Source organism: Coregonus clupeaformis, chromosome 28 (genome assembly GCF_020615455.1).
Source record: "Coregonus clupeaformis isolate EN_2021a chromosome 28, ASM2061545v1, whole genome shotgun sequence".
Lineage (NCBI taxonomy): Eukaryota > Metazoa > Chordata > Actinopteri > Salmoniformes > Salmonidae > Coregonus > Coregonus clupeaformis.
In genome coordinates, this window is record NC_059219.1 from 14246095 (window position 1) to 14269833 (window position 23739).

General features: G+C 41.6%; 1 protein-coding gene across 2 annotated transcripts; it reads right to left on the reverse strand.

The window, feature by feature from the left end:
• Positions 1 to 3883: 3883 nt before the first annotated feature.
• LOC121542988 (CD209 antigen-like protein E) lies at positions 3884 to 23679 on the reverse strand. 2 transcript variants are annotated; one of them, XM_041852655.1, is made up of 7 exons: positions 23134 to 23679; positions 22810 to 22911; positions 5976 to 6080; positions 5373 to 5540; positions 5004 to 5155; positions 4729 to 4826; positions 3884 to 4648 (listed from the first exon to the last, which is right to left on the reverse strand). In XM_041852655.1, the coding sequence occupies exons 1-7, from the start codon at positions 23210 to 23212 to the stop codon at positions 4522 to 4524; spliced, it is 831 nt and encodes a 276-aa protein (XP_041708589.1). In that variant the 5' UTR covers positions 23213 to 23679; the 3' UTR covers positions 3884 to 4521. The 2 variants fall into 2 exon arrangements, with proteins under 2 accessions (XP_041708589.1, XP_041708590.1); XM_041852656.1 differs by lacking the exons at positions 22810 to 22911; positions 23134 to 23679 and adding an exon at positions 12546 to 12703 and having other exon boundaries at positions 3886 to 4648.
• Positions 23680 to 23739: the final 60 nt, after the last annotated feature.

Here is a 23739-nt window from a genome sequence, read left to right on the forward strand (position 1 = left end):
AAAAGAGGAGGATCCCATCAGCTTTCTATTGGCTAGGCCTACTATATTTATTTCTCAACTTTCCTAATATTAAGCACATTGCTTCTCTTTACAACAGGAGTATAGCCTACCTGGCTGGCATGAAAATGAACCATGGGAAAAGCGTCCTCCATTCGTGCATAGATTACATGTATTTTTTCCGTTGCCCTGTTTCGAGACAGGTGCATGATAATGGTCCATCCTAAATCAAAACACATTTCACATATGATAGGCTAATTATTTAGTATAGGTAAAGGCAAGATTATAATCAAGAATAGTCTGATGGGTGACAATATTAGCCTATCACTTATTATATTATCACTTGTGAATGATGCCCAGCATAAGGCAAGAAACAAAGCTTTTTTTTGCGACTTTTTCTAATCATAGTCGCACACCTCATGTAGCCTAGCCCATAGGCCTATATGTTTTGATAAGGTTTGTATCACAACTAAATAATAAAAGCATTACATGCATAATCGCATTTGCGGTCACTTTTGATAATGGTGTTTTCCCACTAATGGAACATTTGTGCTTATAGCCTACTGCCATGTGCGCATTGCTGCACTTATAATGTGAAGAAATAGCCTAATAGTTTATCAACATTTAAAGCGAAACGTTCTGATCTGTTGTGTCAGCCACATTGCGTAAAAAAGGTTTTTTGATGCTGGTGGTTGTATTAATTTGGAATCTATCGCATCCCACAACTGTCCCAGACTATGTTTGGAATATTTATTTCTCGCACAGAATAGAATAGGTCGACTCTTGTACTATGGGAGATAGTAGATTGACAAAGATTGCTTTTGCTGTTCGTTAGGCCTACTCATCTTGTTGGCTGACGAAAAGTAAATGTGGACAGTTCTTCCAATATCTTCAATATGCAGTTGCATCCCCGATGTGTCTGTCTTCACTTCTAGCCTGTGAGAAAGACCCATTCATGTGATGGAGAGCCATGTGAATGAGAGGTGCTTCGGAGCGCCCAGCACTCAGGGAGAAGGGCACAACGCAGCACTCTGGGCCAAGGGCACAACGGCCACTGGCCGCAAAAGGCATGGATTTTTGTAGGGTGCATTATGGCCACACAAATGGGATCCCGCCGTGAAATTCGAGGCATTATCAAGTGCTTGTCAAATTGTGAATGACAGACTGATAAAGTGAGTACAGCCTGCGCCAAAAACAACGCAGAGCTCATGCCTTTCAAGCGACTTTTTTCAAATCATCGTTAGAGTCGCATCATGCAGCCTTATAATGTATTACAAATCAAAACATATAGCCCAACGTTTGTAGAACAAGTAAAGTTACATTAATAACTCTAAATTAAACATATAGGAGTACCAACAGTGCCTTGCAAAAGTATTCATCCCACTTGGCGTTTTTCCTATTTTGTTGCATTATAACCTGTAATTTAAATAGATTTTTATTCGGATTTCATGTAATGGACATACACAAAATAGTGCAAATTGGTGAAGTGAAATGAAAAAAATGCTATGTCTGGCGTAAACCCAACACCTCTCATCACCCCGAGAACACCATCCCCACAGTGAAGCATGGTGGTGGCAGCATCATGCTGTGGGGATGTTTTTCATCGGCAGGGACTCGGAAACTGGTCAGAATTGAAGGTATGATGGATGGTGCTAAATACAGGGAAATTCTTGAGGGAAACCTGTTTCAGTCTTCCTGAGATTTGAGACTGGGACGGAGGTTCACCTTCCAGCAGGACAATGACCCTAAGCATACTGCTAAAGCAACACTCGAGTGGTTTAAGGGGAAACATTTAAATGTCTTGGAATGGCCTAGTCAAAGCCCAGACCTCAATCCAATTGAGAATCTGTGATATGACTTAAAGATTGCTGTACACCAGCGGAACCCATCCAATTTGAAGGAGCTGGAGCAGTTTTGCATTGAAGAATGGGCAAAAATCCCAGTGGCTAGATGTGCCAAGCTTATAGAGACATACCCCAAGAGACTTGCAAAATGTAGATGTTCCAAAGGTCTACACCAGTGGCTTGTAGGCAATGTGTGGAAGCCAGGAGATGCTACATGTGTTTATGTTAATTAACGTCAATTTCAGGCTATCAATTAAGTTAGAATGGCTTGTCTAACTAGCTTAGCTGGCATGCCAACTGGCAAGGTTGCTAGACTTTAGGAAATAAAAACATTGCTTTAATTCTTGTGTTATGATACTATATACACCAAAAAAGTATATGGACACCCCTTCAAATTAGTGGATTCGGCTATATCAGCCACACCCGTTGCTGACAGGTTTATAAAATCGAGCACACAGCCATGCAATCTTCATAGACACAAATTGGCAGTAGAATGGCCCGTTCTGAAGAGCTCAGTGACTTTGAACGTGGCACCATCATAGGATTCCACCTTTCCAACAAGTCAGTTCATAATTTATGTCCTGCTAGAGCTGCCCAGGTCAACTGTAAGTGGTGTTATTGTGAAGTGGAAACGTCTAGGAGCAACAATGGCTCAGCCGCGAAGTGGTAGGCCACACAAGCTCACAGAACGGGACCGCTGAGTGCAGAAGCGCATAGCGTGTAAAAAATAGTCTGTCTTCGGTTGCAACACTCACTACCGAGTTCCAAACTGCCTCTGGAAGCAACATCATCAAAAGATCTGTTAGTCAGGAGCATCATGAAATGGGTTTCCAATGGCTGAGCAGCCGCACAAAAGCCTAAGATCACCATGCGCAATGACAGCGTCGGCTGGAGTGGTGTGAAGCTCGCCGCCATTGGACTCTGGAGAAGTGAAAACGTGATGAATCACCTGTCACCATCTGGCAGTCCGACGGACAAATCTGGGTTTAGCGGATGCCAGGAGAACATTACCTGCACGAATGTATTACGTTTACGTTTACGTTTACGTCATTTAGCAGACGCTCTTATCCAGAGCGACTTACAAATAGGTGCATCCACCATATAGCCAGTGGGATAACCACTTTACAATGTTTGGTGGAGGAGGAATGGTCTGGGGTTGTTTTTCATGGTTCGGGCTAGGCCCCTTAGTTCCTGTGAAAATAAATCTTAACGCTACAGCATACAATGACATTCTACACAATTCTGTGCTTCTAACTTTGTGGCAACAGTTTGGGGAAGGCCCTTTCCTGTTTCAGCATGACAATGCCCCCGTGCAAAAAGCGAGGTTCATACAGAAATGGTTTGTTGAGATCGGTGTGGAAGAACTTGACTGGCGTGCACAGAGCTCTGACCGCAACCCCTTCGAAAACCTTTGGGATGAATTGGAACACCGACTGCGAGCCAGGCCTAATCGCCCAACATCAGTGCCCGACCTCACTAATGCTCTTGTGGCTGAATGGAAGCAAGTCCCCACAGCAATGTTCCAACATCTAGTGGAAAGCCTTCCCAGAAGAGCGGAGGCTATTATAGCAGCAAGGGGGGGACCAATTCTATAGTAATGCCCCTGATTTTGGAATGAGATGTTCCACCGAGCATGTGTCCACATACTTTTGGTAATGTAGTGTTCCAGTGTAGCAGTTGTACTAAACTCCCAAGGCATAAAAGTTCTTAAAGAATCAATGTGCATCATTAATTAAAATAACAATTGAACAGGTAAAGAGGCTTAATAATTATGGAGGGGGGCTGACCATCCACCCTGCATCCTCACGTACTTCTTGCCCCCTCTAAAATAATGGGTGCATGACACCCCTGCATGAGTGTATGCAGTAATATATGTCGAAAACAAAATATTTTATTGTAGTAGCTATTGTATATAGGTAAGACTGGGTTGAAATGTAGACTAGATTCATTTTCAATGTTCTTGGACCATGTAAGTTACTTTATCAGTCCAAGTTAAGCACACAAACACTTTTTATTAAAGATTTGACTAGACAGTATATTAACTGATTCTTTATTACAGGGACAAATTATATAAAACTTTTTTTCCTTTCAGGATTGTAAATCAGAACATAAAACCTAATGATTGGTTAATGCACATAATAATGTAGATCATTATTACATTCAAAGTCATTAAAAAAACATATAGAAACATCTCACCAAAACAAGCAAATAAGTGCAATATATAGTGTTAATCTTTAACATTAGTGCAAATTCTAACTGAAACTGGCAGGCTGACTTGATTATTCTTCTTAAGGCATAACTAACTGTAATCTAGGTCATACCTGGATGTCTAATGAATGAATTATAACATAGACGTATGTCAAAAAGTATATAATCAAGGTGTAAAAGGCTATTGATAGAGATGTGTAATCATGGTATAAAAGGCTATGGAATAGGAGTGAATGATAGATGGAAGTCTAAAGAGAAGCCGTATTGCCAGTTTCTTAGTTGGCATATGGCAGTAGCCACCAACCCTGCTGAGCTACATGGTGTACAACACTTAAATGATTCAGCTAATCAAGGTGATTCATTGACTAGGTAAATCATGTGTCTTACTGGTGGGCTGGAACAAAAGCCTGTACATCATATAGCGCTCCAGGACCAGGGTTGGTGACTGCTGGCAGATGGTGTAGTCTGTCCTTTAGCGCCCCCTCTGGCAGATGTAGAAGCTGTACTGGTCACATGATGACGAGCTCCAGCTTCTCTCAGGAGGATCCCTTCCTGTCAGTAACCCACAATCCCCTTGTCTGTTGGATCCTGACCAGTAACTACCAATGAGAGGAAAGGGAACAGCTCAGTACTGTCCATACTAAAACATTACATTTGTTATCATCATCGGTTGTCTCACCTCTGTGCCAGTGCAGTGTTGTTGACCCAAACCCAGTTCCTGGTTCTCTGTCTCAGACCAATCCAGTACATCAGGTTCCCCTTCGCCGTCAGAAAGGTCTGGGACAATGATTTGTTTTTACACAGTTTTTATTGGACTATTAGTATCCTTAGTCAATCTTACTGTTATGTATGATTGTCAATCAATCACTGTTGCTTTCCTATCATCATTGTATGGTCACTGTTATACAAAGAGAAAAAAGAGGCAGAAAAGAGTGACAGTTGTAGTAGACCCACCTGCACTGTTTTGTTTGTTATGACGGCCAGATCTGCCCCTCTCTTCTTACACTCGTCCCTGCTCTCGTCCCAGTTCAATCTGTCTCTGGAGAGGAAGTAGCAGGAGCTCTCAAAGTGCAGCCAGCCTTTATCACACGTATGGCAGCCAGGGACTGGAGGAAAGGAGGGAAATTACTCTTAAAGTACAACATAAGGTTCAGTTAATAAATGTAGATAAAATAATTAGTTATTAGCATGGTATAAAGTCTAAGAGAAAACATTGTAGTGGTACAATACATCTCAAAGCATTAGATTGATACATTGACAATATGTAGAGAGATATAGTTTAATAGGCTACATTAGACTAACACACTACAGTAGTGGACTCACCCTGGCTCTGTTGCTGGAAGTATTGTGCTTGGCATGTCTGCAGGCTGCACACCTCAGTGGACTGGAACCGCTCCTCTTTAGCCTCAATCTCTTTTTCATTCACACTCCCCTCCTCTTTAGCCTCAATCCCTTTTTCAGTCCCATGACAGACCAGAGGCTGGGATGGAACTAGAGAATAATGAAGAAAGAAAGAAAGAAAGAAAGAAAGAAAGAAAGAAAGAAAGAAAGAAAGAAAGAAAGAAAGAAAGAAAGAAAGAAAGAAAGAAAGAAAGAAAGAAAGAAAGAAAGAAAGAAAGAAAGAAAGAAAGAAAGAAAGAAAGAAAGAAAGAAAGAAAGAAAGAAAGAAAGAAAGAAAGAAAGAAAGAAAGAAAGAAAGAAAGAAAGAAAGAAAGAAAGAAAGAAAGAAAGAAAGAAAGAAAGAAAGAAAGAAAGAAAGAAAGAAAGAAAGAAAGAAAGAAAGAAAGAAAGAAAGAAAGTATAAGAGAATGGTGTCATATTACACATTTGTTTAGTTATTTCTTGCTTAGAAGGCTATCTAACCCAACATGCTGGATATTCTGTTTCTAAATCACTATTCTAGAATAGAATGTCTATGATACTCACATTTGACACAGAGGATGATGATGACGAGCAGTAGAACCAGACAGATGATGGACAGTAGTAAGCACACTGCGCGGTACAGACCCACGTTCCCCAGGACCTGCAGGTCTAGACAAGGAAAGAATAGTCTTAAGGGCCATACCGATAACAATGCTTCCCACAGTTGTGTCAAGTTGGCTGGATGTCCTTTGGGTGCTGGACCATTCTTGATACACACAGGAAAGTGTTGAGCATGAAAAACCCAGCAGCGTTTCAGTTGTAGACACACTCAAACCGGGGCGCATGGCACCTACCACCATCCCCCGTTCAAAGGCACTTCAATCTTGTCTTGCCCATTCACCCTCTGAATGGCACACACACAATCCATGTCTCAGTTGTCTCAAGGCTTAAAACTCCTTCTGAGTTGACAGCCGTTTTGCACTGTTTTGCTATGGTTTTAGTCATCAATCTAGCAAGAGGGCAATATTTTATTAATGTAGTAGTGTTCCCCCCAGAAAGCTATGACCTTTGGCTTTCACATTTTAGTCATTTAGCAGACGCTCTTATCCAGCGACTTACAGTTAGTGAGTGCATACATTTTTTCATACTGGCCCCCCGTGGGAATCGATCCCACAACCCTGGCATTGCAAACGCCATGCTCTACCAATTGAGCTACACGGGGCCACCTGGAATAGTTTATTTATGTCTGAGAAAAAAACACTTTTCAACCCATATGATCTAGTACACAATACAGGTATAATAAAACATATACAAATATGAAAATAAGATTTTTTTTAAAATTGTGAATGAATAAGCCTTTTCATACTTTATAATATGTCCATATATAGTTATAATGTTAAAGGAACATCTACCCAAAATATTTTACCTTCTTTATTACTTGACCAAACATATCATGACATGTGTGATAGTCCAAATCTGTTAGATTTGTGAACGTCTAAATCAACATTTGGGCAATTTAAACAGTGTGCGTCCCTCCTATAGACAAGGGGACAAGGGCTATGTAAAGGGCTCCATTTTGTCATTCTGCGCATATGCAATGTGTCTGCCTCCGACGTAAAATGTTTGACTTCCACACAAAATTACTTCTTTACTTATTTTAGGTTGAAGGAAGTGTGTACGTCACATTCTTTATCGTAGAGCTATGAATGTTATGTATTTAGTTCCGCCGGCTCGAGACAAATTCAGCGATTGCTTTGCCATGTCTGTGCCGTGAAGCAGTCAAGCTGGATAAATGTTTTTCTAAGGACCGCCCCTTTGACCTAACGTTGCAGTGAAGTGATATAAATTGATGTAATGATGCAGCCGACCACCAGAGGGAGGCAAATACAAGTTTATTCGATAGAGGACGTTGACATGGTCCTAGGAAGGTCTGGATGGCTGTCAATAAAATACGTCATGTAAACATATACATATTTTTAAAGTAATTCTAGTGCCCGATTTCGGGGACTGTCAACTTAAGAGGTTTTACACTGCTTGAAGTGGATTTAGCAGGTGACATCAATAAGGGATCATAGTTTTCACCTGGATTCACCTGGGCAGTCTATGTCATGGAAAGAGCAGGTGTTCCTAATGTTTTGTACACTCAGTGTATAAACATTTATTTATCATTTCAATAACCGCTAAAAAGCCTTGCGTTTTGAATGCATGTTTCATTCCGAAATAATAATAATCTATCCTAGACCGGATTAGGCAACCATTTGGATTAGTAATGGGTCTTTTCTCGACAGTTGACAAGGTTCCGATAGGCACATTAGCAAGCCAGTCATTGTGTGTATTTTGTCAGGATGTATTGGCGTTATCAGATACCATCGGAAAATATGGCCTTCTTATACTGATATGCGCTGTTTGTCTTTGATCATCATTCTCCCAAATCCTCCTATATCAGGCAAGTTTACTGTGCGCTCTTCTCTCCTCTGAGCAGCCTAAACCAGCTAGAACCAAGAACCCTCCAATATAACGTTTTTTTGATTGGTTGTCAATGTTTTATCGTCGCTCTGAAAGTGATCCAAACGATAGATAGATGTCGTTATCGTTCTCCACTCTTTTTGTAGTTATCGTTGTAGTGTGAACGCTCCTGTTCACTAGAATTATAACTATTTTAATTGTTAATTGTTTGATGTTATAGTTCGTTATATAGGGTGACCATATTTTTGTTTTCAAAAAAGAGGACAGTGGGAGCGGGAGGCAGACGGACACCCGCAGTGGGTGGTAAATACAAATGCGTTCACAACCATGCAACTATGTTATTGAACTTTAATACATAAAGTAATACATCCTTTCCATTCAACTGTTGGCCCTCAACAATAGAATAATAACAACAACAACAAAAAATAGTTTAGCTTTTAACACCTTTTACATGACACTGTTTCTTTTCATGGCCATAGGTTAAAATAAAATAAAATAAACAGTTGTCATAAAAAAATCCACTATTTCAGTCAAAAATAATGTCAGTCCTCCTGATGCTCTCTGGTATACTTTCCCGAAGATCGAATCTTTCCCAACAGTCCTTGATTACCAATCAAGTAGGCATGAAAGTCTTTGCAAGACATGTTTTTAAAGTTGTATTGTGTACACAGAAGCCCCTTCAGTGACTCAACAGACAAGTGATTCCTTTCCTTTGTCCACTGGCTTTGCATCAGTGAAAAAATAAATTCTCTACATTTGCATTGTGAGAAGGAATAGCAAAGAAAAACTGTGCAATCTTCAGTAGCTCTGAATGAAAATCTATGCTTTTGGACCTTTCAAAATATTTGGTCCACTTCTTGTGTGCTTGCAGATTACTGAACTCTCCATCACTGTTACACCTTTCTGTGAATTTCTTCAGGTTGGTGACCTGATCAAAGCACTTTGCATCATCAATTGGCACCCCCTTTCCTCCCAGGTGTTTAATACAGGCTTCTATGTCATTCCAGTCAGGTGTCTCACTCAGATCCATCCACATGAAAGAGGAGAACTCCTCCATGGGTGCCATCCATTTCTCCAGATACTCCAGGCACCTCCCGAGTGGTGCAGTGGTCTAAGGCACTGCATCGCAGTGCTAGCTGTGCCACTAGAGATCCTGGTTCGAATCCAGGCTCTGTCGTAGCCGGCTCCGACCGGGATACCCATGCGGCGGCGCACAATTGGGTAGGGGAGGGAATGGCCGGCAGGGATGTAGCTCAGTTGGTAGAGCATGGCGTTTGCAACGCCACGGTTGTGGGTTCAATTCCCACGGGGGGCCAGTATAAAAATAAAAATAAAATAAAAATGTATGCACTCACTAACTGTAAGTCGCTCTGGATAAGAGCGTCTGCTAAATGAGTAAAATGTAATGATCTGTACAGACCCTGTACTTGAGCACTGAAAAGTCCATCCTTGTGCTTTTTTGCCAATAGTCCCTTAACTTTAAGGGACATGAAGTTATTGGTCTTGCGTTCAATAAGCATGGTGTGGACTTTGTTGAAAAGGTTATTCACTTCCACAATTGAATTGCTCTCCCGAATGTGTGAATGAAACACACACATGAGTGAGTGCATGTGCCAGAGGTAAATTTCACTGAACTCATCTTCAAAAAAACGTATTGATCAAGGAGGGTGTTTTTTCCTGTGACAAAAATAATGCTTTCAAGGCTAGAAACATCTGTAGCAGCCTCTCAATACCTGGGACTTCTGTATTCAACATCAACAAATTCACAGTACTCCTTCAGATTCTCTGTGCGCACAGTGTAGATGTGAAAGTATTGACATATTTTGAAGATTATGTTCTCAATATCGACATCTAGTGTGTCTGCCCCGTAATGAACACAATTGTTCAAGACGTGTGCTGGGAAGCCCACACCGATTAAATATTTGTTCTGCAATGACTTCTTTAAGTTTGCGAAAACATTCTTTCCTTCTTCATCCCGCCGGATTCCCCCGAACATTGTATTGCAGTTGTCACCTGTAAATGCAATACATTTTGAAAAAATCCCATTATTTTCCAGTGTTTCTTTGATGTATTGCGCGATCATATCAGCTGTCTCATTTGGAGTGTTTTTAACTTCGACTAATACTTTGCACGCCACCATTCTTCCAATCAAAATACTGAACAAGCAGAGGGAATATTTTCACAGCACCGTGATTGCTCCCATCAGTAAATATTGAGATTAGATATGAAAATGTACAGCATAGCCTACATTGCGTGAACACACTGGCTTGCTTTCTAGTGGATACATACAGTGAGGGAAAAAAAGTATTTGATCCCCTGCTGATTTTGTACGTTTGCCCACTGACAAAGACATGATCAGTCTATAATTTTAATGGTAGGTTTATTTGAACAGTGAGAGACAGAATAACAACAACAAAATCCAGAAAAACGCATGTCAAAAATGTTATAAATTGATTTGCATTTTAATGAGGGAAATAAGTATTTGACCCCTCTGCAAAACATGACTTAGTACTTGGTGGCAAAACCCTTGTTGGCAATCACAGAGGTCAGACGTTTATTGTAGTTGGCCACCAGGTTTGCACACATCTCAGGAGGGATTTTGTCCCACTCCTCTTTGCAGATCTTCTCCAAGTCATTAAGGTTTCGAGGCTGACGTTTGGCAACTCGAACCTTCAGCTCCCTCCACAGATTTTCTATGGGATTAAGGTCTGGAGACTGGCTAGGCCACTCCAGGACCTTAATGTGCTTCTTCTTGAGCCACTCCTTTGTTGCCTTGGCCGTGTGTTTTGGGTCATTGTCATGCTGGAATACCCATCCACGACCCATTTTCAATGCCCTGGCTGAGGGAAGGAGGTTCTCACCCAAGATTTGACGGTACATGGCCCCGTCAATCGTCCCTTTAATGCGGTGAAGTTGTCCTGTCCCCTTAGCAGAAAAACACCCCCAAAGCATAATGTTTCCACCTCCATGTTTGATGGTGGGGATGGTGTTCTTGGGGTCATAGGCAGCATTCCTCCTCCTCCAAACACGGCGAGTTGAGTTGATGCCAAAGAGCTCAATTTTGGTCTCGTCTGACCACAACACTTTCACCCAGTTCTCCTCTGAATCATTCAGATGTTCATTGGCAAACTTCAGACGGCCCTGTATATGTGCTTTCTTGAGCAGGGGGACCTTGCGGGCGCTGCAGGATTTCAGTCCTTCACGACGTAGTGTGTTACCAATTGTTTTCTTGGTGACTATGGTCCCAGCTGCCTTGAGATCATTGACAAGATCCTCCCGTGTAGTTCTGGGCTGATTCCTCACCGTTCTCATGATCATTGCAACTCCACGATATGAGATCTTGCATGGAGCCCCAGGCCGAGGGTGATTGACAGTTTGTTTGTGTTTCTTCCATTTGCGAATAATCGCACCAACTGTTGTCACCTTCTCACCAAGCTGCTTGGCGATGATCTTGTAGCCCATTCCAGCCTTGTGTAGGTCTACAATCTTGTCCCTGACATCCTTGGAGAGCTCTTTGGTCTTGGCCATGGTGGAGAGTTTGGAATCTGATTGATTGATTGCTTTTGTGGACAGGTGTCTTTTATACAGGTAACAAACTGAGATTAGGAGCACTCCCTTTAAGAGTGTGCTCCTAATCTCAGCTCGTTACCTGTATAAAAGACACCTGGGAGCCAGAAATCTTTCTGATTGAGAGGGGGTCAAATACTTATTTCCCTCATTAAAATGCCAATCAATTTATAACATTTTTGACATGCGTTTTCTGGATTTTTTGTTGTTGTTATTCTGTCTCTCACTGTTCAAATAAACCTACCATTAAAATTATAGACTGATAATTTCTTTGTAAGTGGGCAAACATACAAAATCAGCAGGGGATCAAATACTTTTTTCCCTCACTGTATGTCGACAGAATGTGGTGCTATCACAGCGTTGACAATTGCTTCGGTCTTAGTACGAGCGCTTGAACATTTTCGCGCAGTCTCGGAATCAGGGAAGCCGTTTTTAACAAGGCAGACGTGCAGTCCATTAATCTGTAGCTATTGTGATGCTTCGTGGTGTGGAATGCAAAAACTCCCTCTGCAGCAGTAACAGCATCTTCTGTTTTACCTGCTCTCACAAAATAGTCAATTAATTTACCTGACGAACTCTCTCCTTTAGCTGCAATTTTGTGTTTTGCTGAGTTTATGTGGGCTTCTAGGTCGCTAGCACCTTTATTTGACACTGACATGTACGTGCCAGCTTTGCAGATCATGCATTCTGCTTCACACGGATCCCGACCAAGACGAAAACACAGGAATTTTCTCTGTAAATCGTCTGTGAATTTACGTTTGCGTTTGGGCATTTTTACGCTGTTCTGGAGCCATGTGCCACTGTTGACAAGCAAGCTGCTGTTCTGTCTCTTGGCTGTTGCCATGGTGAGGGTAATGATTGAGAAGGCGGGACCTAAAGAGAAAGGTCAAAGCAATGCAAAAAACCCAAAACGCACACAATGAATGGCGACTGTAGAAGGCAAAAGCCGAATCCCGGACATTTTGGGCGATTTAGAAATCCCGGCCAGACACATTTTTTTAGGTCCAAAAAGAGGACATGTCGTTATAGGTATCGTTCTTGGTGTGAATGGCCCTTTGTTATATAGCAATCACTACGAGCAACAATTGAAATTCTGCCTACCTTTCTCTTGCTGTTCCTTCACTTCAACCGATAACTTTGTGTTTGCCTCATCTGGTAATTTGGCATTTCCTCCACTTCCTACAATCCGGCAAAATTTGATATACATTGCTGCTGTTCCTGACCCACACTCTGCGACTGTAAAGTACTCTGAAGGCTGAATGCGCTGCGGTTTTAAAAAAAACTCCCTCTCCGTCTCTATAGCAACGTGCCCTTTTTAGATTTATAATTAATTCCTGTAACACAATACTCAGTCTGTCCCAAAATCATTTGGCTGCTGCTTATTGTCATGTCTCAGCCTTGATTGTGAGACGGACAAACAGGTCCATTCCCGTCAGATGGCTTTCATTATGTTACACGCTAGTGTTGGGATCTATTTTCTTATAATTAGATGTGATGCCTAGCTTAAAAAGAATACATTAATGATTAAACATAATAGGTTTGTGCTGTACTGATATAGATTGTTTAACATAACAAGCTGTGACTAATGTGAGGAACCGTTAGGGGGGAGGCTGAGATAGACTTGTGACACACACACACACACACTGCCTCTTTGTTAAACCGCTCAAGGACATGTGTACTGCAACAATGAAGAGGAGGAAACTATGTCTGAGGGTTGCTGACTCTATAGACAAATTGAAAAAAAGAACTAATGCCCGGCAACAGTGAAGCGCCAAGGAGATGGGACCAGCCTGTGCGCCATCGCTGGGTAAGTTTAAACCATGCTCAGCCTCTACTCTGACAGGCCCGCTTTGAGCAGGAACTATCTCTGTCAGAGTATTAAAGAAGAACTTTGTGTTTGAGCAGTCAGTTCCCTGTCTGCCCTGCGTGGTGTTTCAGTGAGCCCGTATATACGAACATCATATTTACCATTCAAGTGTTTGCATTAATTAAAATACTAGTAAATCTTAGAGGACGTGTGTTGACCTCTTTTGTTCCAATACCAGATTCGAATGGACGCAACCTAACAATTGGTGACCCTGATGTGATCTGGTAGAGGGACTTCGCTGGAAATTGTCCAGCTGATTGGACATCGCTGTCGTTGGACGGTGTGTTTCACAAAGAGTCCGGACAACTAAAAACAGGTAAGCAGACACCTATTGTTATATAACTAAAGTTCTGCACATTGGCTTTATCCAAATTAATTTTGTGAAACACCTGTTTGATGTAAGTGAACTAATTTATGAATTATTATGAGTAAATAAGAAATATTGTCGGTATTGTGACATGCAAACCTGTGGTGAATGTGAATGTTAAACCATGGTACTATAGAGTATTGTTCTACCGGCGAGGTCCGTAACTACGAGGGTACGGCTAGGTTCGGGGAAAATACTGAAATCTCTCTGTGAGGTCCGTAACTACGAGGGTACGGCTAGGTTCGAGGATATAGGGAATAATTGAATTAGTAATTGCTATCGGCGAGGTCCGTAACTACGAGGGTACAGCTAGGTTCGAAGAATTACACCGGCGAGATCCGTAACTACGAGGGTACGGCTAGGTTCGGTGGAGTATTTTGTAGGTAAGAGGGGGAATAGGAGGAGAGGTTGGAAGGAGTAATAGTAAATTGGGAATATAAAGGTAAAAATAATGAATAACTAGTATGACTAAACTGAAACGTTTGAACTGATATAACTAAACTGTAACGTTTGATGTTTGACATAGCTTAATACTGGTTTTAAATAATTAAGTTGAAGCAATTTGGTTTACTATTTGATTTAACGTTTGATGTTTGACATAGCAAATACTGGTTTTAAATAATTAAGTTGAAGCAATTTGGTTTATTATTTGATTTAACGTTTGATGTTTGACACTGTAAAATACTGGTTTTAAATAATGAGGTTGAAATAATTTGGCTTATCGTTGAAATATAAATATGCACAGAGTTTAACTAATTAGGTGGGAATAATTTGATTTAAATAAATAGATTAACGTACTTTAAATAACGGACGAATATTACAAATTAAAACGATAGGTATATCAACGAATGTAATGTACTAGATACCGGGTATCAAGTTTGATTGTGGTTAATACGTCTGGGACTATTAACAAGACTGAATGAAGTTTGGGAGGCCAACCCAATCGTGTGAATGAAGTACATTAGATATTAGTCGGCGCACTAATATCGGTTTGAATGATCCACGGATAATAAATACAGGCAAGGTCCCGTAGCTGTACGGGCTAGGTTCCCTCCAAGGCAAGGTCCTGTAATTGTGAACATATTACAGGCTAGGTTCTAGGTTATACTGAGGAGGTTTACTGAGTGTATGTAGTACATTTGATATTAGTCAAGTAATATCGGTTTGGTTGACCTACGGGTAAATAAAAGGTTGGGGACCTGAGTTATATCATTCAATTCAGCGCTAAGGAAATAGATCACTAGGAGTAATAAATAAATTTGGATAGTTAGATCACGGTAGATTAAAATTAAATATGACCAACCAGGAGACCGAGAGAGTGCTGAAAGCATTGAAGTCAGCACTAGAAATTAATGGGGGGCAAATCCTCACAAGAGGTCCCAGAATTTACTGGGGACGAGAAATACTTGATGTAATTAAAATGGAATCCAGGGATGGAAGAAATCTCCATTATGTAACCAGGTGGAGGGAGAGGTATGGTTTTGAGGGACGTCTGGACGCAGATAAACTCGAATCCATGCTTAAACAGATACATAAGGTGTGTAAAGGAGAAAGAAGCAGTGAGAGAGAGAGCGAGAGAGAGAGAGAGAGTAGGAGGGGGCCAGTACCCCCTGATAGCCTTACCTAATCTATTGGCGGGGAATGAAAGAGGCCCCAGCAACCTTAGATGTATACAGTAATAATAATAATAATATGCCATTTAGCAGACAGGCCATGAACACAGAGGACGTGGCCAGAGCGGTAGAAGGAATGACCCACCCCAAAACAGGAATAGTAAGGTTTGGGCTGCCGTTAGAGGGCAATGGGTTTCAGGGGATGCCCAGAGGACACTTTTGCCATGGGCCGATCACGGAGAGTATGTTGGGAAAATAACTGAATTGTGTAATAGCCTCAGAGAGACATGCAATCCATCATGAGCAGAATAACAGACAGGACAGAGCCAAGAAAGAGCAGAAAGGAGCAGAGTACCTAATGGCCACTCTTGGGGAAATAGCGGGTAAAGGCAGGGAAAAGTGAAGGCTACAGCAGGGAAGGTCGATGCTTCAACTGTAACAAAGGAGGGCATTTCGCCAGAGAGTGTGAGGCCCCATGCAGATACTGTGGTAAGACAGGCCATAACTCTTTTCAATGAAGACCCAAAGGAAAAGGAAAGAAAGAAAAAAGAGAAGCCTAACAGTCGTCTATTTCCCAGCTTTGAGCGTGAGGAAGAGGAAGATATGGCGTGACTAGTCCTTGAGGGAGAAAGAGTAGACTCTAGTGAGGGGAAAACTAAGGAACCCTTTGATCCAAAGTGTGAGGTGTTTGAATTGGCTACTATTGATTTAACAGTTCAACAGGAACAGAAACCTTATTTGACATTGACAGTAATGGGTAAGAAAATTAAATTCCTTTGTGATACGGGAGCCTGCAGGACAGCAATCTGTGCAACAGACAAGCCAGATGGAGTCAGGATTGATGGGGAGAAAATCATAGTGCGATCTGCCTCTGGTCATCAATTTATTGAAAGGTTATCAGCCCCAATAACCCTAAAACATGACCAATCAGGAGGAGAGGCAACCATACCCATCCTGATATCTAAGCTGTGTCCGGTAAATTTACTAGGACGTGATGTAATGACTAAATTGAATGTGGCCGTCATTTCCACTGAGAGGGGAATGAAAGTACACATAGTCAGAGACAATATGGTGGTCTGTGGGGAAGGGGAGCCATGTTATTGGTATAGTCAAGATTTGTTAAGGGGGGGAATAACTGATATTCCCCGAACCTTGATGGAAGTTGCTGATGATGTAGTACCAGGCCCCACTAAAATGTCCCCCGATGACCTACACTGTACTCTCTGGTATAACCAACACCCAGGTCCAGATGCAATCTATGAGGAAGCATTATTTAAAACCACAGAAAGGACTATAGCCTTGAAATGGTTTCACTATGACAACACCCACGCAGCAGTGGAGGTGGAACTAGGGCCCCAAAGTTCAGGGAAAGATGGAGCCCACGTGTCCCTAGCAAAGGAGCCAGCAGAAGACTGGAAAGACATGGGCCAGTGGGTATCCAAGGGTAAGAGGATCACTGATTGGGTCAATATTGTGAGTGGAGATCAACACAGCCCATCCACAGATAGGTATCGTCGGAAATTGAATTGGAGAGCCAATTCAGTTCCCGGAGTACATTTAGATGAGAATAGCAGATGCTGAGGAGAGGAATACCTGTTGACAGAACAACAGGAGTCAGACTTAAAATAAGTTCCAGAGCATTTGTGGTCCCGGGGTCCAGCAGACGTAGGATTAATAAAAGGGGTAATTCCAGTACAGGTGATACCCAAATCTAATCATAGGCCATATCAGAAGCAATACCCTATGAAACCAGAAGCAATAAAAGGTTTGCAGTTTACCAAGAGCAGATTGGGAGGGACCTTGAGGGAGGGCCAATTCTCGGGGAGATAGTGAGGCCAGAAACAAAGGTGCAGTGTCCTGGAAATCACAGTCTGGTTTTTTTGTAGTTTTTTTTCAGTTCTGCTGGGAGTACATTTGATGATGGGGTTTTGTGTTTAATTAGAGGCTAGAGACTTGATAAAATAATAATTGGAATAATAATTATATATTAACTTGCTCACCCAAACGTAGACATAAGTCATGGGTGAGACATAATTAATATAATATTGTACCATTAAGGAACGTCAATCACTACATTGGATATTAATACTATGGAGATAAAGTGGCACAACTCTGTGATAATCTGAGAGAATATTATCACAGACATGCCGACTTCTCCAAAGTCCACAAGTGTAAGCAGGGAGACAGTGAGACTATTAGTGTTCAATGCAAACATTGGATTTATTAAACAGTAGGTTTATATTTTAATCAATTAATGCAACAGGTTTAAATCAGTAGATTACCGGAAGGTGGTTATGGGTTTATTATTTATAGGTTTTGTGAATTTAATGATACGTGGAGTTATCTGATGTGTTCTGAGGGGGGAGTTTTATTTTTTATTTTTAAGAATTGAGGGAAATCCCCTACAATATCAGGAAGATAGGAGCAATAAAGAAGCAAGGGACAATCTCAAAAATAAATAAGGGATGGCAATTGGATGATAAATTACCAATATTACCTAAGTGATTGTTTAGGTAGGTGGTAATATTGACACATGGGCAAAACATGTGTCAAGAGGGGATGATAGTAGAAATAGAAATTGAGAGCTGAACACGTGAGAAGATAGTTTATTAACCACACCTGTATGTCAGAGGTTTTGTGCCCCACAGGTGAACTAAAGGAGAAGGTGACCCACTCTATATAACCTGGAGACTGGGTGTGGATCCAATCCTTAAAGAAGAAAAACTGGAAGCAGGCCTGTTGGGAAGGGCCCTATCAGGTTATATAGGTCACTGCCTTTGCCAATAGAATAGCAGAAAGAGCAACCTGGGTCCACGTTCCCCACTGCAAAAAGGTAAGAACACATGCAAGCACCACTGAACACATGCAGAGTTAGAGAGAAGAACTGGACCAATAGGGTCTGGGGATCACCTCTGTTAACGAAGATCTCCTACCCCGACCTATCATCACTGTAGTGTGTTCTCAGGGTGTGAGTATGGGGTAGTACCAAGCAGAAAGACTGAGGACAGGAGAGGGTTGGCGGTTTTTGGGAATATGGGTGACTTGAGCTGCATCATAGTCTCGGCAATGGTCTTGATATGTCAAGATCCACCACCAATTACACTATGCCCTTAACATTGTTAAGAAGTAAAAGAGAAGAGAAGCGACCCGACATACTGACCGTCAAGGACGAGTGGCCTACAAAATGGGAGTCAGAGAAGGGCAGACTGTCAGATTCAAAATAAGGGTTAGGGACGTAGCCAACGGGTGGGGTACATGTCAATAAGCAAATTTGGATTGTTTAGACACACTTGGGGACGGGGATATGAGACCGGGCGGGACTGAACATCCAGATGGGGGGTAAAGAGAAACAAAGACATCACCAATTATCAATTGGAGATAGTAGTAATGTGATGGACTTAAGTTCGGAAGCACAGGAGAGAATTCTAAACCTTACAGCCCCTGTAACCGATGTGTGGTGGGCGTGTGCCAGTAAAGGCAGTATAAGGCAGAGAATTCCAAAAGGGTGGCTAGATACGTGCGCCCTGGTTCTACTGGTTCAGCTAGTTAGAATTAGTCACCTGGAACCAAGGATTAAACAGATGTAGGAGGAGTTTTAACAAGAAGGAGAATAGCCCTATTTAGATGGATGCGATTGGGATACCAAGGGGGGTATCGGATGGATACCAAGCTATGAAACAATTAGGGGAAGGGTTTACTACCACGTTCTTTTGGTGGGTGACAAACAAAATTGTGGATTGGATTAATTATATCTATTACGACCAACAACGATTTATTGGCTAGGGATGCAGTAAAAGGGATCTCTGAACAATTATCCGCCATCTCACTCATGACTTAGTAAAAGAGGTTGGCTCTAGATCAGGCAGAAAGGGGCGGTGTCTATAGAATGGTAAGCCATTGTTGCACATTTATCCCTAACAATACCAGTCCTGACGGGAGTATCTCTAAAGCCCTAGTTGGTTTAGATAAACTATCAGCTGAAATGAAGAGCATGGCTGGAATAGAGGGAAACGGACTGTTCTCCTAGTTGGGGGAGTGGTTTGGTAAGTACGCTGCACTGGTGGTTACTGGATTTCTGACCCTAATTGTTGTATTTGTAATTTTGATGTGTTGCGCTGCCTGCATTATCCCTCGTCTGAGAAAATCTGTTACAGATGTCGTGCATGCCGCGGGTATGATGCCCTTACTGGAAGCCCAGGAAGGAGCAGACACAGAGCCAAACCAGGATGATCCTTGGTTTGCCGTTAAGGAAGTAATTGAATAAAGCTTATTTGAAATGATTTCACATGTATTGAATGTAGCAGCAGGTGGATGTGAAGGTTTCAGGTTCTGGGACAAAAATTTTGGTGCAGCCTCTGCTGCAAGAAGGTCTTCTTTCTTATTTTTTACAAATCTTAAAAGCTTGTGATTATTGTTATTTTTATCCTGTGTATTTTGAGATTTTGTCTTTCCGTATGTGAGGGTTTGAATTTCCTGGGTGGCTGGTAGCCAACCTAGTACAAGTTAGGTGTAGACGGAAGACATTAGGGTTTTCATATACAGTGGGGAGAACAAGTATTTGATACACTGCCGATTTTGCAGGTTTTCCTACTTACAAAGCATGTAGAGGTCTGTCATTTTTATCATAGGTACACTTCAACTGTGAAATACGGAATCTAAAACAAAAATCCAGGAAATCACATTGTATGATTTTTAAGTAATTAATTTGCATTTTATTGCATGACATAAGTATTTGATACATCAGAAAAGCAGAACTTAATATTTGGTACAGAAACCTTTGTTTGCAATTACAGAGATCATACGTTTCCTGTAGGTCTTGACCAGGTTTGCACACACTGCAGCAGGGATTTTGGCCCACTCCTCCATACAGACCTTCTCCAGATCCTTCAGGTTTCGGGGCTGTCGCTGAGCAATACGGACTTTCAGCTCCTTCCAAAGATTTTCTATTGGGTTCAGGTCTGGAGACTGGCTAGGCCACTCCAGGACCTTGAGATGCTTCTTACGGAGCCACTCCTTAGTTGCCCTGGCTGTGTGTTTCGGGTCGTTGTCATGCTGGAAGACCCAGCCACAACCCATCTTCAATGCTCTTACTGAGGGAAGGAGGTTGTTGGCCAAGATCTCGCGATACATGGCCCCATCCATCCTCCCCTCAATACGGTGCAGTCGTCCTGTCCCCTATGCAGAAAAGCATCCCCTAAGAATGATGTTTCCACCTCCATGTTTCACGGTTGGGATGGTGTTCTTGGGGTTGTACTCATCCTTCTTCTTCCTCCAAACACGGCGAGTGGAGTTTAGACCAAAAAGCTCTATGTTTGTCTCATCAGACCACATGACCTTCTCCCATTCCTCCTCTGGATCATCCAGATGGTCATTGGCAAACTTCAGACGGGCCTGGACATGCGCTGGCTTGAGCAGGGGGACCTTGCGTGCGCTGCAGGATTTTAATCCATGACGGCGTAGTGTGTTACTAATGGTTTTCTTTGAGACTGTGGTCCCAGCTCTCTTCAGGTCATTGACCAGGTCCTGCCGTGTAGTTCTGGGCTGATCCCTCACCTTCCTCATGATCATTGATGCCCCACGAGGTGAGATCTTGCATGGAGCCCCCAGACCGAGGATGATTGACCGTCATCTTGAACTTCTTCCATTTTCTAATAATTGCGCCAACAGTTGTTGGCTTCTCACCAAGCTGCTTGCCTATTGTCCTGTAGCCCATCCCAGCCTTGTGCAGGTCTACAATTTTATCCCTGATGTCCTTACACAGCTCTCTGGTCTTGGCCATTGTGGAGAGGTTGGAGTCTGTTTGATTGAGTGTGTAGACAGGTGTCTTTTATACAGGTAACGAGTTCAAACAGGTGCAGTTAATACAGGTAATGAGTGGAGAACAGGAGGGCTTCTTAAAGAAAAACTAACAGGTCTGTGAGAGCCGGAATTCTTACTGGTTGGTAGGTGATCAAATACTTATGTCATGCAATAAAATGCAAATTAATTACTTTAAAATCATACAATGTGATTTTCTGGATTTTTGTTTTAGATTCCGTTTCTCACAGTTGAAGTGTACCTATGATAGAAATTACAGACCTCTACATGCTTTGTAAGTAGGAAAACCTGCAAAATCGGCAGTGTATCAAATACTTGTTCTCCCCACTGTAATATTTTCATTAGAAGTGAGTGACACCCTAGGGGGTGTCAAATGGGGGAATCCTAAATTTCCCTGATATTTCTTATTTTGGGTTCACACCCAGCGGGTGTGAAAAGGGGGATTGTTGGGATCAATTTTCTTATAATTAGATGTGATGCCTAGCTTAAAAAGAATACATTAATGATTAAACATAATAGGTTTGTGCTGTACTGATATAGATTGTTTAACATAACAAGCTGTGACTAATGTGAGGAACTGTTAGGGGGGAGGCTGAGATAGACTTGTGACACACACACACACTGTCTCTTTGTTAAACCGCTCAAGGACATGTGTACTGCAACAATGAAGAGGAGGAAACTATGTCTGTCGGTTGCTGACTCTAGAGACAAGTTGCAAAAAAGAACCAATGCCCGGCAACAGTGAAGCGCCAAGGGGCTGGGACCAGCCTGTGCGCCATCGATAGGCTGGGTAAGTTTAAACCACGCTCAGCCTCTACTCTGACAGGCCCGCTTTGAGCAGGAACTATCTCTGTCAGAGTATTAAAGAAGAACTTTGTGTTTGAGCAGTCAGTTCCCTGTCTGCCCTGCGTGGTGTTTCAGTGAGCCTGTATATACGAACATCATATTTACCATTCAAGTGTTTGCATTAATTAAAATACTAGTAAATCTTAGAGGACATGTGTTGACCTCTTTTGTTCCAATACCAGATTCGAATGGACGCAACCTAACACTAGATAATATTCTCCCCTAAAACTAGACATTTTCACCCCATTATTTCATGTTTCCATGTCAGAAATATAAAAATCCTGTTATATGGACATTTTGGAATATTGACATTCTGTTTTTGTAATAACAACCTCACCTCACCTGTAACGTGCCTTATAAGAATGGGCAATTAATGACCTACTCAACAGTCTAGACATGCAGATGCAAACTGCAAGCTGCACACCACACACAACATTAATAGTAGGCTAAACCGAGGAAATGTGTCCGTAATCAAAATTCGGAACTGGGAAAACTATAGTTACACTGTAGCACTGACCGCTATGTTTCTCTCTCTCTCACACACACTCTTTCAGTCTCTCTCGCTATTCCTCTTTTTCCTCTATTCTTCCTCTCTTGCGTATTAAAAGTAGAAATAATGTTTATTACTTTAATAAGACATTTTTAGACCTCCATTTATATAGGATTAGTTCAGACATATATAATAATAATAATAATAATGTAATAATCTTATAATAATAATAATCTTTGGGGTTTTAGGCCAGATATCTGTAAAGCACTTTGTGACATCTGCTTATGTAAAAAGGGATTTATAAAATATATTTAATTGATTACATTTGATTAATAATATAATAACAGTGCTGTAGCCACCTGTACCTGTTCTGTCTCTGGCAGAGGGCTGGGCAGGAGAAGCTTCAGCATAAATGTCCTCCGATGGATTATTCCGTTTGGAGTAGACTGTAGATTCAGCTTCCTTGACTGACAGACATGCAGACACACAGATAGGTTATGTGGAAGCTTAGGACCAAATTAATATTCTCAGAACATAACACAAAATACCATATAGCTTAAGATGTTTTTTTTTTAAGGATTGAACCTACAGTAAGAGAAATGAAAATATGCTGATGTATTCTGAGGAAAGTGGTGCACATTTACCCCATTAGCCCCAAGTTTGGTGATGAAGATGTTCTCTTTCTTTACCTGAGGTTTCCAGCATTCTCTGACCCTCGTCCACTTCCACCACTCTTTCCTCCTCTCGGGGGATTTCTTGCATCTCCATGATTCTCTTGTTTTCTGTCTGGGTCTCTAACTTTCTATTTCCCTGGAAAGCCTGTTCAGCAAAATCTCCAGAAAGTTACTTGTGTAGTAAGTCTCCCACACACAAACCAAATAGATCTATTTAAATTATCTCCCTTAGTCTCTATAGCTAGTGTCACTTGAATAGAAAATAAACAATGTACAAAATGATCCCTCTTGTCATTTACAAGTTACACTTCCTCACTGATTTATCTTTGGCTCACTCACTCTTTTTTTATGAGAGACGTTTCGTCATTCCCACTCACCATTACTGAGTGTCAGCAATTTATTTGAGTTCGGACATTTACGGGAAATAAGATTGACAAAATTAATTGTACGGTATATCCAAATGTAACGTCTTAGAACTTCTGCAAAAGACAAATAAATGTCTTACATTCACAACTTTAAAAAATAGAGGATGAGATGGGGACAGTTTGTGATGTGACAATACTTAAATTTGCCCTCTCCCCCTCCCCCTCCCACACACAATCTTGCCTGAATAAAAATGTT